This window comes from Calliopsis andreniformis, chromosome 9 (assembly GCF_051401765.1).
Source record: "Calliopsis andreniformis isolate RMS-2024a chromosome 9, iyCalAndr_principal, whole genome shotgun sequence".
In the NCBI taxonomy this organism is placed as follows: Eukaryota; Metazoa; Arthropoda; class Insecta; order Hymenoptera; family Andrenidae; genus Calliopsis; species Calliopsis andreniformis.
In genome coordinates this window covers 11,041,971-11,060,740 of record NC_135070.1, presented here as the reverse complement: position 1 = coordinate 11,060,740, position 18,770 = coordinate 11,041,971, and the positions used below count along the sequence as shown (strand labels likewise).

General features: G+C 42.9%; 2 protein-coding genes across 3 annotated transcripts in view; both read left to right on the top strand.

Annotated features, from left to right (window-relative positions):
* The window catches only part of Mxd (MAX dimerization protein), a 206,623-nt gene extending 192,078 nt beyond the window's left edge, over nucleotides 1-14,545 (top strand). For both annotated transcript variants that reach the window (XM_076385142.1, XM_076385141.1), the window contains 2 exons: nucleotides 13,153-13,289; nucleotides 14,413-14,545. In XM_076385142.1, coding sequence (XP_076241257.1) covers nucleotides 13,153-13,289 — 137 coding nt within the window. In that variant the 3' untranslated portion in view covers nucleotides 14,413-14,545. The remainder of the gene's footprint in view (nucleotides 1-13,152; nucleotides 13,290-14,412) is intronic.
* Nucleotides 271-1,342, top strand: LOC143183538 (uncharacterized). The gene is made up of 2 exons (XM_076385092.1): nucleotides 271-853; nucleotides 964-1,342. The coding sequence occupies exons 1-2, from the start codon at nucleotides 764-766 to the stop codon at nucleotides 1,216-1,218; spliced, it is 345 nt and encodes a 114-aa protein (XP_076241207.1). The 5' UTR covers nucleotides 271-763; the 3' UTR covers nucleotides 1,219-1,342.
* Nucleotides 14,546-18,770: the final 4,225 nt, after the last annotated feature.

Below are 18,770 nucleotides of genomic sequence, written 5' to 3'. Positions count from 1 at the left end.
GACAACCGTGAAATTCTATTTCCTTCCGGTGATCGGTCTTGGTTTTCGACCCCACCAAACGAAAACTCTATCCATACACTCTAGAACGTGTGCAGCATCGTTTAGAATGGTTAGACAGAGGTGCTGTGTTTTGGTAGTTTGGTAGTAGTTGAAATCGGGCGCAGGAGTATAGAAAAGAAATTAAGATTCGGTTGGTAGATCTTCAGATGTTTGATGACATTTAATCCGAAAGATGAATTTAGACTTTTTCTTCTGAACGATCATCGTGGATTCATTACTGTACTACACTAGCTCTATTTTTGATATTTATTAGTAAGTCACACTAATAGCTCATTTCATGTAATATGAAATGACCCTGCCATATTATATTATAATATAGACACTATACCAGTTGATTAAATTAAAGAGAAGAAACACACTCCAGAAAAATACATACCAAATAAAACCCCACAAAAGGAACATAAAAAATCCTTGAAAGTATTAGCAGAAGAACACCACAATCCAATAAAGAAATTAAGATAAATAAGTAAAAACTAGAAAAAACGCTTTCTCCTTAAAAAAGGGATATAAAAACACTCAAAAGTGAGAATGCACGAAGAGGAAAAGTCAAGAAGGGCAAAGAACCAAGGATACAGCATCATCCAGAGGAGTGTGATTGAACGCAAGATTTAGAATGCAAGATCGGAAGAAAAATCACAAAAGGGGAGCAGCATGGGGGGAGAGAAGAGAATAAGGGCGAAAAAGAGGAAGAGCATGTGCGTGCATGTGTCGAAGGAAGAACGGAGGCAGAGATCTTTGGATCGACGCCAATCTCCAGAATAACTCAGCGTCGCACGCGTCACCAATATGGCTGGTAGGTGCTCGGTGTACGTGTGGGAGACGATACGAGGAGGGTGCACACGTGCATCTCGCTGTTGGCGTAGACTATATGATTTAAACCGCGTATATACCTGCGTTTTATAGGCAAATTTCCTGGCATCGACGTTCGACGACGCTATATCGTCAGTCTGGGAACGTACTTCTACGCAAACCTCTAGTCACGCAAAACTATCACCAGATTTAGACGATGCCATTCGTACGGTCTGTTGTTTCATAGGCGACACGATCGGTAGTGTATCATCTTCGTTCGCGCGATTTCTAATATTTATTGGCTCTCTTATTCGCGATGGCACAGCTGGGATAAATGCGAGCGGCGGATACGATCTGTTGCTATGCTGAAGAAGCTATAGATACTGTTTGAACAGTTTCAATTCGTATGCAGTTTCATTTTCTGAATAATACGGTTGTTACTTTTCTTATTGATCAGTTTTGCTTGTATATATTTGTTTTAAATTACGAGTAATAAAAGAGTAATAATATAATCAACCTGATGAAACGTAATTAAAACTGATACAATCATCGAGTCAATTTTAGGTATCCCCTACCACCCTCAGAATTTAATAAAGAGCGTTTCTGTATTATAAACATTTTTCAGGGGACGAACTCGGCGCGTATCTTCCTGTACATTTAATTTATGACATATTACATTTACGACTTCGTATATAACTCTTCCGTCTGTGTACGTGACGCGATTCCATGCAGCGCAATATTTTCCTCCGAAAAAATTACGTGTCGCAAAAGGGGGTTAATACGCGAGAAGATTTGACGCATTCGTTGGACGAGGACAGCCGAAAAAAGCATAGATTGACCTGGCCCACGAGTGGCGTTTGTTTTTATAAAACACCGAGAGGAAAAATAATTTTAAATCTCTTTGAAGTCGCCTGGAAGTGTTTTGTGGTGTCCGTAACACGTGACAAACATGTTTGTTCTAGTTTTTTACGGTCTAACAGGGTAATGTGTTTTGAATCGGAGTATCACATAATTCTTCACCTTGCACAGACGTACGTTAAAGTTTCCCTACTTCTAGTCCAATTTTTCTTTTCCCTCCGGCCGAGAATCTGTTTCGAGAATTAATCAAGATACAAATTCACAAAGCGTTCTTACGTAGGAACGGAACGGAGCGTGAGAATGGTAAATAAGCAACGAAACAGGGTGGAAACGAATCGTAAATAAAATAGTCGTCTGCATTTTACGACCTGCTACAAGCTAGACAGTTTGGAAATTACTTTCGAGAGCTGTAGCAGATGAAACGTTTAAAAAAAAAAACGATAATTCAAAATGTAGAAGAATATCGGGAACGAAAAATGCAAATTATGCTACTCTAAAATTTGTTCTTGATACATATTCTTAGGCAATGAAGAATTTTTGTAATCTACTATTTTCTAGTACTTCGTTTTATTTTTCGAGGAAACGTTTCTGTACTTTGATTAAATTTTGCACAACACTCGTCATTAATCTTAGAGTTAGAAGAATCGTGGGAATACTCTATAAGGAACAGTTTGAAGGAAATAATTTGTTTTGACATTTCTTAGCAACCCTCTTCTTCCGCCATTTATTTCCTTCTGTTACTCGCCTCTAGTTCCCGAAATACGCAATTCAGAGCTGATATGAAACGCAATTTGCCCCGGTGGTAGTAAAGCTAGATATCCGGACTATCCTCCTCCACTCTTTTTAAAAGCGGAAAATATACGATCCGAAATCGAGGGAGGTTCGTCGAAGAACTCGTTGACGCCGTCGCTGACCTGGAAACAGGGATTCCCGAATTTTTCAAAAAGCGATAAAAACGTTCGGAAAGTTTGACGAAAGTTATTCCGTCGTTTCTCGATCCATTCGTCGTCTTAAATGTCGGACGATGGGGATTCTCGCGGAAATTTTACGTCACGATTGGCAGATTTTACGATAACTTGGTACGAATAATATCAAAAGAGTATTCAGGTAGGATTTTTCATCCCTTATATTTTTTATATTCTCTGAATTCTGTGAGTATACCTTTTTGCGGACATTCTGAAATTTTTTGTTAGCTTTGCGAGTTTCGATTTTGTTCTAGATACAATTTTAAATATTTATTAGAAAATTAAGTTATAATTTTTTATTAGTTTGTACGTCGACAAGAAAAATTAAATAAACACCAGTAATGACGTTCGAAAAATATTGATAATGGATAACAGCGCGTATAAAGATGCAAATAAGTTTATTGGCGGATCGAATTAGAGGAAAGTGTATTTCAATTCAATATCATGGATGATAATCTTTCGCGCCGTGTTAGCAATTTTACTGCAACATTATTGGAGGAATTTCGCACAGAATTAAATTTGCATTCGTTCCCTGCGCGTCTCTTCAAAGCTGTTAAACGCTGAATTTCGAAAATCGAGAACTAAATGAAATGCTCGGAAAATTACACGATCCAAAAAGAGAGCGTATGGACCTATCATATTAATACAAGTCATTTAAATCACTTGCTCAAATAGGTATTTTTTAAATAGAATACTTAAAAATATTCCTAGCAATTTTTATTTCAAAAGTCTGATTAACCTACTCTCCACGAGGAAATAATTTAAAAAATAATTATCGTAGATGAGATTGCGAATAATTTATGGCAAATCGTTTTAAATCTCGTCACCTGCTCCGATCACGCTTCTTTCCCAGCAAAACGACATCCAAAACGACATCCAAAACGAGTCCTCGAATCGCGATCATTACAACCGCTCGCTCTCGGTCCCCCTTTACGTTTTCCAAACAGAAAATTCTTTAAAATTACACGAGGAGAAGGATCGACGAGCCCACGGATGATCGAATGAGCGTCGAGTAGAAAATCACGCGGCAATCGGCACTCGCGATCGATAAACAACAATTAAGGCCGTAAGCTTCAGGTAAGAACGCTAAAACGCGAAAACCTCTTAGCGACGCTTAATTACCGGGAAGTGCACGTGAGAGGGCAGCTAGGGGTAGGAGAGGGGAACAGCAGATAGAGGCGAAAGAGGGATAAAAGGGGGAAAGAAGCGGTCCCGGAAGACGAGGTGGGACGGAGGGGAAGAAAGAGGCGCTAGAGAGATCGCTGGGAGCCAGTCTTGAATTTGCATACAAACGAGTTCGGGATTTCATTCGGATCGCACGCGTGTATTTGCGCCATTATAAACATTTCATTGCAGCTCTCGATGGTTCCGCTGGGAGAGGCTGGGGAGGGAACACTGTTGCCAGTTCCAATGGAAGAGATTGCATTCTGATTCACGCTTCGAATCGCTCTCCAAGATACTAAAAGTCCCTACAGCCTTTGTCAGTGATGTTAGGCTGCGGTTGCTCCTGACTTAAATTCATTTCTTAATTTCGTCCAGTATCAAGGTGTTGCCTAGGAGAAGCTACTAAAGACTTGAATTCAACTAACTTAACTAATTTGAACGAGGCTTTAGAGTTAGAAAAAGGGGTATCGAAAGTTTTTTTTCAGTCGAGAGTCGGTAGTTTATAAAATCGTAAAAAAGCTATAGAGTTGGATATAGAGGTAGCGGAAAGTAACAAGTAGAAGTGAATCACAATGAAAACATTGAAAGGATGATCGGATTTACGGGAGGTCTAAAAACAACTAAGTACTCTCGAGATGAAACTACAACTTTGCAGTTTTACGCCGTGCCGTGAATCGACTAAATAAAGCCGAGAGCGCTGCCTCGGTTCTAACGTAAAATTTCCACGGCCGCAATTGTTCTAACTCCGCCCGACACACGGCGGAGCTTCATCTTCAACTTAAACTCGATTACCGCCGTCATCGCTAATTCTCTAATGAATTTTAGTTGATTCGATCGCGAAAGTTCCCTCCGACAATTCACTGAATTCACTTCGGTTTTCATTTCACGCGGGGACGAGCTATTCTCAACAGTATAAATATCCGTGCCGCTTCGATTATTTATACACTATTTTTGCATCCAATATTGTTGTCCGAGTTAACTTCGATACGGTGTTATTCTATCAGCACGTACCAGACCTTCGTTAAATATTTATGCAGCGACGAAACTTCATTGCCACGCTCTCGTTGTGGCGAGAATACAAAGGAACGCAAAGATATTCAAATGCTTCTCGCCTATCGTTTTTATATTTATGGCGGACAGTATAAAGGGCGGGAGTTAAACGTGTCATCGAGTCACTTAAGTCCACCGCCTACCATAGATATTTTTATGAGCGATAACACCGAGGCGCCGCGAAAACTTGATCGAACTATCGCTGTTCAGTCTCGCATCGATCGCCTCGAGCTACTGAATTTTTTCTCGTAAAAAACTTCTGGAGAAGGGATCCAACACTCAGGCTGATTAATTGCTTTTGTCGATCGGTCGTTTCTCGCATCCAACGCGTGTTAAATAATAAGTACCTAACTTGTAAACAGATTTCTACTTATTCTAGCTATTAATCTATTCAGCAACGTTGCGAATTCAAATTTAAATCCAGGTTTAGAAATTTTCTAATATTCAAATTTTTAAATTTCAAATATTTCAAGTTTTGAAATTTCAAATATTTCAAATTTTGAAATTTCAAATATTTCAAATTTAAACGGAAAAATTTAATTGCCAATATCTCATAAATTATTGATCATATATTCTCAAAATGAGCATTATATTTGAGATGCTCTCCTCACTAGTAGAAAGTTTATTTATCGTTTTTAATCAAATGGATTTGCATACTTTACCTAACTCCATAACTAGTACCCCATGTGTGTATTAGGTTGATACATAAATTTGTGCCACAGATGTTTCATAGAAAGAAACATGTCTTTAATGCACGAAGAAAAAAGAAAAAAAAATGATGTAGCAAACGAATTCATGTATCAACCCGATACAAAGTCAACTATCAGAGGTTCCCAAAATTCATTCAGCCTAATTCCAGCACTACAAAGCAGCGTTCTCATTACGTGAGTCCACCGCAAGGAAGAATACTTGAGGGTTGGTAAAACGAGACAAGGGTTCTCGGTCAAAATCGGTAATCACCATGTAGTTTGCCCGCCGACAATTAAACTTTACGAACCGGCCGATTAATTACAGGAAAACCAGAGGCAACCTCGGCTACGGGATCACGGTTAATTTCACTTTAACGGCGCCTTTCAATGCCGTCGCATCTCGTCCCAGCGTCTGCAGCAGTTCCGTTAAAGTCCACGAAACTCTTTTTCCCTCGTCTTTCATCTCGCCTCTTCTTTCCGCGCTCTCGGATGGAATTTATTCTTTCTCGGCTGCAGCAGCATTATCCGCGTAGGGAAAAGGCAAAAATTTGGTTGGGGCAAGGTCAGTTGCGATAGAATTCCTCCGTGGTCCCTTTCACGATTTTTCCTCCAAGCTTATTATTCGAAATTACTCGCCAGAGTTGGAATGATATTTGCTGAAACACGAGCAGGATAACGTATTTTAAGTCGGGGTTTAGTTATTGGAAGATGATGAAAAAGATTTTGGTGGTAATAATAATTTCTTCAGATTTTTCTGATGCACCTTGCAGTACTTCAAAATTTTTCTCAATTTTTTGCAGTTTTATGCAGCCTTCTATGACATTACTGAAGTTCTCTCAAGTTCGATTAAACATCATTTTCCTCGCGGAGAATAAAAATAAATTGCGATACTTCAGAGTATCGATATTATTAAAGAAGAAAATAAAGTGTTCGTTACGCCAGATCAGATTATGCGACTGTGACCGTACAATGCAGTCTGTTTCTACTTTACTTCCAACTTAACTGTAAAACTCGTTAAGTATTGCGACAGGAGTAGAACGAATCAAGCGGCGAACGAAAGATTTGTTACACATTAATGCGATTTCTATTCGAAAGTAACTATTTCAAAGTTTACAGATGACATTTCTCTCGACGTTGCCTTCTGACAACCATAAAACTCGCGAAATAAATGTCAAATGTAAGCGTACATATGGAGGCCTGGCGATCTACCAAGACATAAATTAGTCAAAATGGTAAGAGTTAATACGGCTGTCGACTATCACTGTTGCCTCTTCTATGAACCGTGGGAAGCAGTTTACCACTCACACATGCCGACTTCGAGCCACACGAGACGTTATGTAAAAATTCGTCTGAATCCCTCTCATACATACTGAACTCTGAATAGAAAATGCCAGTCACTTAGAAAGCGATACATTCTGTCTACCACCTGACCCAAAAGAAATTCAATTAGTATTTGTTTAAAAAATAGAAAAGACTCTCTAGATGAACCTTCACTTTCCACAGTCCCTCCCAATTACCCCCAGTTCCTCAGAGACCAAGAACCTTGCGAAATATCGTCCACACGTGATCACCGATCATCCGAAATCAATGGCGGAACCGCTATCTTTAGCACGACGCTCCACAACGAAGACGCGCTGGTTCTATGCGCGCTGCAACCACGACAGAAATAATTGTAAACAACCAGAGACACTCCTTAACGGCGTGACGCAACAGCCAGCGTTTGTTTGGCCAAGTCGAGGCCCAGGAATAAAGGGGGCATCGTGTGGAGAGAGGTACTGGGAAAAAGCGAGAGTGCCAGTCTCTCTCCTCTCCCTTTGATTTCCTCTCTCCTCTCTCCGCCACCCCCCCTCGCCACGACGATCCACCGTTCGTCTCTTTCCCGCGCGGGCAAAGTGTGTCAGCGACCGAAAATAATCCCGTGTATGCGGTTCGTTAAAAATATTTTCTAGCGGTGTACGTACGCGTGCGTGAAGCGAGCAGCTTGGCGAGCACGTCTGTCCCGATACACACGCCTCCGAAGGAAAACACCGTTATGTCAATGGTGGCGTCAGCGCAATAAAAAACATTTTTCTTCTTCACGACGTCAATGACCCTACGTACTGGGATCCGCCTTGCGTCAGGAGCGTCCGTTTCTCGGGCGGAGCGCCGCTGGACTGGATCTTGCCGCGTGATAAACGAAGCACGCTTTTAACCTCGGACTCGGGGACAAACCGTGTGCTTCCAGTGATAAATTGTATGCGCCTGAGGGATTGATTTCGCCCACCGTCACAGGGATCCCTGTTTTTCGCTGTTGTCGCGAGCTATGTTAATGTGATCGATTGGTCTCTCGAGATCCTGGGGGCAATATTGATCGATCCTACTTCTGGAGTAGGATGGGAGAATATTGAGAATACTGGGGGAAATAGAATTGTTGGTCTTCTTATTGATCTCTGTTCTTCAGAGTCTTGGTGATTCTAAGATCTAGGGTTTCTAGAGGCCACAAAGGTTCTCAAATCTCAGAGACTCTTAGTGTCCCCATCTTCTAAGTCTCCAACTGAAGTTCTCTAGGTTCCAGAAACTCTCGAGTAGTCTGGTCTCTAGTAATATTGAAAGCTCCAAAAATTTAATCAAAACCCTATAGGCAGCTAATCATAATTTCATAATCTAGCTTCTTGGTTACTTTTGGATGAATGAAATTTCACGCTCAGCACCTGACCATTTTTGCTCCAGAGTTGAAATGAAGTGTTAGACGCTGCACACAATTCTATCTGCAATCTTGCCTCGCGAAAGAAATAAATCCCTGGGAATACTGGCTCGATTTATTGTACGTCGAAGTTGCTCGTGGTCGTTCGCACGACCATAGCCAAGCACGAAGCGTGCTGGTTTTTAGAGGTGACTACGCGCTCCCACTTATAAATTGCTGATTTACACGACCGCGATAATACCATTACGGTTGCGGCTTTCCACGGTGTGCATCGGCGACGGTCCTTTTTGCGAGAGACTGCTGCAATCCGCAGCTCGGTAAAAGGCGCTTTACACCCGGAAACTAAGACGCTTTTTACTTCTCCGCCGCGACATTACACGTTTACTTCCACCTTAAACGATACATTCGAGCTGCGAAAAAACGTTACTCGAAGTGAACGTTAGTATTAGTTGAGAAAAATGAGTGACGAAGAACGAATAAAAACGGCGTGAATTAAGGAAAGCTTCTGGCGAAGGTGTCTGCTCGTAAAAATGCTACTGCAATACGTTGCAAGACGATTCACGAATTTTTATACATCCTCGTGATTTATGTTTCAATTAAATGGTGGAAATATTAAGAACTCGAGGGAGTGATATAGATGGGTGAACTACTATAGCCTGAGGAATATTCCACAGTATACTGATGTGTACTGTATATGTTACTGTTATAAAGCTTGGAATCATTTCCTAGATGAAGGAAAATAGGGGTAAAATTATTGAACACAGAATTTGAGTAAAAGTAAATAATTACTTTGATGTCAGAAATTTTAAGAGGTGATTCTACGAGTTGGAATAAGACGAAATTGTATTTCAGGATTCGTTTGTGAGGTATTAAGAGAGTTGAAAAAACGCCTAAAATACGCGCGAAGTGTGTCTGACTTGGGGCTTATTCTACTGACTTAGCTGTGTCTGAACTCACTAATCCGCGCCGGCAGTAGAATAAGTCTCAAGTCAGACATACTTCACGCAATGTCTAGACGTTTTGCAACGATTAATTTCTCTACGTTTGATAAATAGAATCGTCTCTAAAATTTCTGACATCTTATCAAACACCCTCTTTAATTATTGTGAAAGTATCAATTTCGTGTTAGAAGTACTTTAACATACACTATTAAGTGTAACAAAAATTAGCAAGTGATTTCACACATTTGATTTCTTTTAAAATAATTTCAAGCTGGCAGCGTATAATTTGAGGGTAAAAATAATTCACCTCCTTCCCCATTAAAAATCTCGATAACCTGGAAAATAAATGTACCTCGTATTTGTAACGGCATACTGTTTTCTGACTCGACAAGACCGTGCACCAGCACAGAGACAGTGAACATTTTTCTGCCTTCCTTTCTGTCTCCGCGCTTTTTCCTTTCCCCTCGTATTTTTCCGTTTCTCTTTCTTCCAGTGCTTCTTTTTGCAGGCCCCCTTTTCTGTTGTTACATTCTATCACATTTTGTTCCCCGCTGCACGAGATACACACGGTTCATTTCTCTCCCTTACCGTCCTCATTCGATAGCGCTTCTGTAATTTTTGCATTCCGTCCCGTTTCCCTGCCCGTCGCCACACGTTCCTGTTCTCCTTCCCTTTAATTGTTTTTTCCATCTCGCCCTTTAGATTTTCCTCCTCTTCGAGCTTCTGTTGCCTTTCACGCTCATTCCTTTTCCACCCTCGTTGTCTTTCTTTTCGACTCGATACGGGAGCACTCTGCCATTCTTTTCCCCGCCTTTGCCTCGAACCCTTTCTCGTGTACCGTTCGCGTGTTGGAAGTGTACACACACACACGGTCGTTAGGCGCGAGTGTCAACGCTGATTGTATTTTACGGAAAGCGTGCACTCGATGATGTTCCACAGAGACGTTCTCATCCTGACACTGATCGCCGAGTTCAATTATCGAGTTTCGTGCCCGAGAATCGCCGCAGTTACCGAGTCCTCGACTCGATGGCGTGGCCTTGAATTTCGTGTTGTTCTCTGTGTAATGGCACTGGTTCTATTCAGGCGTAATGAGCTACGAATTTAGCCCTTTGCGAGCCAAAATTGTTCGCGCATGGGGCTTCGACGGTACTCGATTAAATAGAAGAGATAATCTTCTGCCACGTACATACGACAGCTTTTGCAATTTATCAAGTTGTAATAGCGTTGTAGGGCTTTTGCTGAGATCATTTTTCTCCTCGAATAACAAAATTGAAATCCTACTATTAGTACTTGTATCAAATAGTACATTTAGTAATTTTATTATTTTGAAAATCATATTTCTCGTAGGTGTAAAGTGTTATTTTAATGAACTTAGTTCGCATTGTTCATTATCCATTATTTGAACGAGATTTAGCTCATCTCTTTCCGTGACGTCAATCCCAAACTTCGCCAACTTATATCGAACTTTAGACAGACTTCGAATGTCCACAAACCCAGTTCTCTCTAACACTTTTAAGCCCAATTTATCTTCTGTTTGCTAACTTTTACCCTGAAGCAAATTATTAATAACACAATGGACTAATTATCTCGATGTCGAAGACATTTCAACGGGATCACGAAATCAGAAATTTCTCCTGGAATATCTCTTGTGAGCTAAAGTCGAGAGCAATTGAGTTTCGTCTCGGGTCTACTGGTTAGAATACAAATTCTGAGAAACTGTGTCATCTATGGTCTAGTAGAATAATAATAACCAATACTAGCGACAGGTTCACCAGAAATCCATATCACAAACCTGAGAAGTAAAACTAGTCTAGAAATAGCGTTTGCCTTGCTTTTATGTATTCTGTTATCTAGAATACATAATAAAAACATAATGATAATAAGAAAAGTGCTTGCCTATCTCCTGCGAACTGTACTTTCATTACATCTAGAAATGAACTGTATCCCCCATATATTTTACATCTGGAACCACGTTAGAGCCGAGAGTAAAAAGAAACGTTCTCTCCGGATGATCGATTCCTCCCTGAATCGCCTTACGCTATTTTCCGAAAATACCCTCAGCAATGGTCCATAAAACGCCTCGAAGGGCTTATTCCCATGGGCGGCGGAATAAGGGCGGTGGCCGATAACAACGTAGAACTAGTGAAAAAAAAAATCATTGCTTCGGGAACAAGCGGCTTTTGTCTGGTAGAAAAGGTCGAAAAATCCAGCCGTGCCTTTATCGTGCATCTCCTTGACCTGTAGCAACTTTCCAGCATCGTTCGCTCGAGGAAGGAGTGTCTCGAGGAATTTTATGAATCGTAACTCGCTCCGTCGCGAGAAGGGCCCTATCAAAGTCTCGTTAAACTAGTTTCGCGCCGATCGAGCGACCTTCGACCTTTGCTCGCGTCTGATATCCCTTCGCCTCGGGGGCGTATATCAAATTGTTTGCTGTTCTCGAATTGTACGCCGGCGTGTGCAGCCAGCCCTGTCGTGTCGTCTTTTTATCGCGGGCACGTTTTCTGGAGAAAATCCTTTCGGGCGCGCCAGCGAAAGTCGTCCACGAAGGAATATCGCGATCGATGCGCCGAGGAATATCTGAGAGGCCCTTCGACGACAATCGCCACTGGTAAAACGTCGGGCGAGTCTCGTCTTCGAAAAATATTGCCTGGCCCCTGACGCCCACGCCTATGCGCAGCCTGATTAAGGCAAATTAAGGAGATGAGGAGGCTTGAATTTTGTGGTAATATTCTAATTTTAAATTATTTCGATATTTAATAATTTTGATTATTCTGATTTCTAAATATGCAAATCCTTAAAATGTTACGAACCTCTGTGTGGTAAATTTACTTGATAGCACCGATAGCTTGATAAACTTGAAAACATCTGGGAGTATGAGTATTCCATATCTACAGTAAAAACTAACGCTAAGATATATGTCCCAATACCTGATCGCTTAAGATTTCAAATATCCCAGTAAATGGACAAGCGAAAGAGGCATATACCTATTTCAAAAATTGAATTTCCTCTCAGTACCTGAACATACTAATTTATGATAAATTAATGTCAGTATCCAAGTATCTGTACATGGTTAGCAATCAGAACATTTACCTCATCGCAAGACTATATTTTCAAAGTCTTCTTCGTTTCCACTACACTACACACTACAAATCCTCTGCCCACGACTACTAGGAAGAAAACAAGCAAAGCGTACCCAGTTTCGAGCAATCTTGCTCCCCATGTTGCTTTAATTAAACTCTTACGCTAAGTACGTCCAGCGCAGCGAATCGAACGACTCGTTCGAAATTGAAGAAAATTATCAAACGCGCTGCGTATCGTACGGTCTGACAATTATCTCGAGAGGGGAAACACTTCAGAGCGTACTATAAACGAGGATTACAGAATCGACGAATTCATGGGGGGGTGGACGCCAATGGCGAAACGGCGGCGTGCACAGGAAAGCGCGTGCATTTTCGATGAGCGTACTCGCGAAATGGTGAAATACGAAAATTGGTCGGCATTTTGAACGCGAGATTATTGGACAGTGTCCACGTGCAGGAAAACTCGCCTGCAGCACATGTAGCCGCGTTTGAAAAGCGCCGCGGCGACGATATCGATTCGACGGAATTCGCCAACATTCCCCCGATTCGGGGATTGTTGCCGCTTATATTTATGAGCCACAGCTGTCCGATCGCATCTACAATTTACTACGCGCATCCTGCGCACCTGCGTTTTTTAAATTATCTAACGAAAAGCCCTCGCGTCGGCTACGGTATTACCATATGACGCGAATTATTCCGATCGTATTGGGCCCGACTATTTATCGTTTTGTCGATCCGCTAACGACAGTCTCTCGTCGTTTCACCGCGCATCGAAGCGAAAAAATACGACACGCGAGTATCTCGCCGCGCGGCCAACTTTCACGGGAGGAATTTCTTTTTGTCTGACCTGCGTTCCCTTTTGTTCGGTTGCAGATGAGGTAGACGTGATCGGTTATACGAGCAACCAGTCGGACACCGATGATCACAGCAGCGTGCAGAGCAGCAGCGACAGTGGCGTCGCAATGTCCACCTCCAGGCTGACCCTTTCCGAAAGGATGGACAATCTTTAGGTAAGACTGTGTATGCAGTATGCACTCGACATTACTTTTCGGTTTTGGAATATGCATATTATATCTGTGGTTACAAGACGAGACGATCTAAGTCACATATTCTTGTTTTCAAGATATTGGCGTTTAAAGTTTTTAGCTTCAATACTGTCTTATGGATTTGTGTTTTCTGAAACCCTTACTTTGAAGTGAAAAAGTTCTATAAGTGCCTTTCTTCCTTCTAAAAATATAAGTTCTATACTATAGGTGTCAATTACGACCTTCAATTGAATTTTTTGAAAATCTGACATAAGTCGTTTTGCCTTACAATCACAGATATTGAGTAGTAATATTTGAAAAGTAAGTCGTTGAAATTTTGTAATAATTTTTGTAAAATTCATTGGATTTGAATTTATGGTAGAGATGCGTGGATTTGAACGTAAGTCGAAATTGTGGAACAAAAGACGAAGTTAAAATGTTATGATAAAAATAGTATGAAGAGGAAATAGTTCCTTCTACTCGTCGCCCTTGCGAGTGTCTATATCTACTGACGGATGCTGACAAGTAGAAACGTCCACTATGCAGTCAGACACAAAGGGATCATTCTCCCACTGATATTACGTTTCGAATTGCTTAACAAATAACTCAAAATGCATTCATAGAATACTTTTTATCAACTAATCATTTAATGTTCTACAAATTCATTAATCTCTTAGCAATAAAAAATTCAAATAAAAAAGTGTAACCCCACAGTTTCGACTTACTTTAACACGGGAAATCCACTTCATCCTCTAACTACTATTTCAACCAAAACGCTTCTATTTCCCCAATACAAATACTTCCGCAATCCAACGCGTCCCGAAAACCCAGAAACGCAAACAGAAAAAAAGGGAGATACGAGAGTAGAGCGTCCGAATTAAGCAACTAATCAAAGTTCGCGTTCGAACATACCCGAAAGTTTCCTCCCCACGAGGTCGGCGAGTGGTGTAACTGCATCGCTCGTTCGGAATATTTACCAAAAAGCATGGAATGTAAATCTCTCCCTTTTTTTCTCGTCGCGGCGGAGCGGGACGCGGAAAAGGGAAGCAAAAAGCAACAGATCCTCGACAAATAAATTCTCACGTCCGTGCCTCCGGGCTATTTGCAGACAAAGAGATGGCGCGGTGGCGGCGGAAGAAAGCGGAGGGAGAGCACTTGAGGGCGCGGAAGAAGGTGAAGAAGAAGTGGAGACGGGGAGAAGAAACGGAGGAAGAAAGGGACGCGAGGACAGTGTGGGAGGGGGTCGTAAGAAAGCATCGGGGAAGAAGGGCGAGTGGAAGAGGAACGAGGAAGAGGAGAAGCCATCGGAGCGTGTGAAGATCGACGGCGTGCGAAGTATCAGCTCGCGTATATGTACGCGCGTGCCTTTGTTCCTGTCCACGAGGATCGCGGCGCGCTGAAGGAAAAATTTTTGAAGAGGCGCCAGCGGCCGCGAGCGGTGTGCGTGCGTACGTGTACACGGCGCGTCTTGCACGGGTGGACTCTGCGAGGGGCAGGAAAGGCGAACACTCTGGGCGACGCCAGCGGAAACCGAAGCAACAAGAAACCCAGGAAGGAGAATGGGGTAAAAAGCGAGCGACACGACATTGGCAATTAACGAAACTGACCGGCGCTAACGAGAGGAGAAGCTGGGAAAAGAGAAGAATACCACCCTTGCCTCGCGCGATCGTCTCCCACGTCGGGCCACAGAACGCGGTCGATCTGTTCTCGGGAAAGGAGCGCGAGGAATCGACGAAGAAAGGCGGCGCGACTGAGCGGAAGAATATGGCGTGTAAATTCTCGAGTGCCGACGAGTATTGTACATATTTTTAAACGGAGACCAAATTTATCGGGAGTTTGAGACAAAGAGAGATAGAGAGAATGCGAGAGACGGTGAAACGTGAGAGGTAGCAGATTCCAAGCGTTTCTTTACCGAGTTCCGTTGGCAAATGGTTACAGAGAAACGTGTCGTCCACTGAGACTGGCTCGTCGATCGTTCCCACCTCCGAGGACCGAGTTAATCGTCGCAGCCTTCGTGGATCCCGATCGTGGAACCGATTCGATCGGTCAGAGGCCAATCGTCGATGCACCATACGGGTCCCCGTCTCTGACCGATCGACGCTCGAAATACACGTAGCCGATATCGCGAAGGATGGAATCGAGGGGGTGCAACGTGGTCGGCGAGCCTCGTTGGTCCTTTCGATTTGTCTCGATCGCGACGATTGACTCGCGTTTTAGGGAATTAAGCTCATCTCCGTGACGAATCTCGACGAGGATATCGAGGAGGGGCACGTTCATCGATTACCAGAGAGCCTCGAGGGCCATAGGGCGAAGGGAGACCAGCGATTCGTCGGTCTTGTCGATCTTTTTGATTTGCGAACGTCGCTACCGCCGCTGTCCGTGCTCCGCTTCATTTTTCTCGTGCAAAGAGAGAGAGAGAATTAGAGAGTGAGTGAGAGTGAGCTTGTTTGGAGCAGGCGTGCATTCTTGTGATCGTTTTTTTTTTTTAAGTTTCTTTCCAGAAAGAGTTACACAAGCACACGTGTTTCTTTTTCGTCGAGACGCTGACGCGTCGTGGAACATGCCAGGTTGAAAAACGGTCCGTTCTGAACGGAAAAACGCTATACGTTCGTTCGATCCTCGAAGAAATTCGATTCGACTCGCGGAACCAAGAAGAGAGCGAGGGAAACGCGTAGGGGCAGCATGAAACAGCGCAGTTTTCACGCTTTTGCTTCCACGGTGCTTCTCGATCGATCGTCCCTTTCTCGCCGCGATATCACCCTGAAGCTGTCCGATCGATCGAGAAACACGTTATCGTTCGACAATTACGAGCGCTTGTAGCGCGACCTCTGCAACGGACGATGTTCTAAAATAAATTCGAGGTAGCGAAAATCTTCATCGAAAAAGGGAAAATAGACGCGATCTACGTCGCGGAGAAGCGAAAAACTTGGCAATCAATCTGAAGCAACGTCTACCCGTGCATATATGTCGAATTGGTTGAATTAAACACGAGGGAAAACCGAAGGGATCGTTTCCCTACCGAACGAGCAAGAGAGAGGGAACAAAAGAGGTTAATTGCAAACGAACTCGGATAACGAATCGACGCAGGTCTGTCGACGGATTTCTTCAGGAGCCCTACGGTTCAATTAACCGTTCGGGAACCTTCCACCTTTTTAGCAAGTACATACGCGTCTACGTGCGCAGCCACTTCATACGTGTCTGGAAGAAAGGGAACGAAAGTAAAATTGAAAAAAAAAAAAAGGAGGTTCTACACCTCAAACCACACACACACATTCACACACACTCAACGACATACAGTTACACAGGATCATCACAGGAAAATATAATGAAGTAACAAAAAAAAAGAAGAAGATAAAGAAGAGGAACACATATACATTAACCACGCGTGCCGAGGACACAACACAACGTTACACTGTAATTAAGGGAAGATACCCAGACACACGCTGTAAACGGCGAGAAAAGCTACAAAAAAAAAACAAAAGAGTAACTCTTAATCGTGTACGGTAACAATTAAGTAACGTTTAAAGCGTCGTTTCATTGTAATACATATTCTCGAAGAGTACAAATTCCGTATGTCCCTCGTTGGGAATGTTTCGAGAGGCTGTACCAACTATTGTTGTTACGTCATTGCGTTTTAGTTGCCGGCCGCTGACACGTTTTTCCAAGGGGGGAAGGGGGGAAAGAACTTTCTTCGCGGCTAATTACGAAGGCCGAGTGTGCGGAAGGGAAAAGGGGAATAGATGTGCGAAGGCTGCACGCGCAGCGAAGAAAAGGGACGCGGAGTGTCGCGCGTTTGGGAGCGATGTTTCTGTGGCGCGTTAGGAATGGGAGAAGATAGAGAACTAATTAGGGTTTTGAAAGGTAATAAGGTCGTGCAAGGGTCCAAAGTGCTCCAAGAGGGAAATCGATCGACGCGACGGAAAGCCTGTTACACAATAGGCGACGACACAGGGATCGACCGTCTAGTTAGAGCACCGAGTTTCCACTTTGTGGTTCGAGTGGAAGTTCCCTCGGAAAACCTCCAACTGGGCTGCGTCGCCTCGCGTCCGACTGCGTTTGCCTATTCTTTGGCCGAAACCCGTCGCACCCTCGAACGAGCGTCAAACGTTTCGGGAATGCTTTTGAATCGGGTGTTCGCGGAATTTTCAGCGGTGAGCTGCTTTCCGTTCGCAGCGTCTCGGCCTGGAGGAGGATGAACTGAACAGCTTCGACGAGAGTTTCGAGATTCCCCGCGGTGTTAACAGAACGAGAAGCAAGGAGCGGCCGTGACACACACACACTACTCTCGGGTCGAAAGAGCGAGGCAAGAGTCGTTTGAGAAAGGGTCGAGTTCACGTGGACTAGGCTTACGCAGACCAGATAGACTGATTACCAAACGTAACGAGTGATCTCTTGACAAAAAAAAAAAAAACGGTTTAAACGGCGTTAGTTTGTAAGGAAAAAAAAATAAGAAAAAAGCGGAAAGATAACCTTTTGGGACCGTGAGGCGCGATTTTTCGACGCGTGAAACCGAATCTGGGGACGTTTCGGGTCAGAGTTTTCTTGCAGAGCACCCTCGATGAGAACGCGTAAGCTGCGAAGCGAACAAGTGGATGTACTTTCATGAACGAGGTGATGCATGATCTCCGAAGAAGGCGGTGCAGAAATTTCAGGATTAAATTCGATTTTGGGGACGGGCTGGGGGAAATATAAAAATACGATCTCTTGGAGAGCGAACGACAGCCAACGCGAAGAAGGCAATCTTGAGGAGGGTGTCTGAGAGACTGAGATTGAGGAAACAGAAGGAGAGAGAGAGAGGGGTAGGGGCGAAGAAATCCCTCGAATCCCACTACGAAAGCGATCAAGCCGAATGAAATATTTTCAGTAAGGCGAGCCGCGACATTTTTAATATTAAACGTAATGATACTCCCGCAGTCGTTGTTGTATCAACAATCGACCCTTATCTATAGATTAAACGCAATCATATTGGTTGTTGCAGAGGATTTACCGCGGCCAACACATCAAATGTAAAGGGGAAAAAAGACGGTGGGATTCGAGATGAACGCCAACTCTGGAAGATTCCCTCTCGCTGTCCCTTTCGAAAAGCTTTCGACACATCGACGACAGCAATCGTTTTCTAATGGCAATGAAAGCTCGAAAGCTTGCCTCCTTCGTATCGTTTTTTCGAACAAACAAGCTTCGTCTATTATCGATAGCTTTTTAATTTTATGTGTACTATTTATATTATTGTCTTTCAATGAGTTTCGGGGTTGGGAGTTGGGGGAGGATTAATTTTGCGGCAAATTCGATCCGAAAGGAGCAAAGTATTATATTGAAAAGTAATTGTATTTTATATTAAGAGCTGTATCCCCTTAGTCTTTCATGTACTTTTTTATTACTATTTCTTTCTATTTTTATCACGGCGCCGAAATTTCAATCTGAAATCTCTATCCATCGGCTAGTATCGGTGAGCAGAAGCTTTCATTC

Coding starts and splice junctions, on each gene's coding strand:
- LOC143183538 (XM_076385092.1), top strand. CDS start 764: ATGTGTCGAAGGAAGAACGGAGGCAGAGATCTTTGGATCGACGCCAAT. Junction 854..963: donor ACGCGTCACCAATATGGCTG/GTAGGTGCTCGG, acceptor TGCGTTTTATAG/GCAAATTTCCTGGCATCGAC.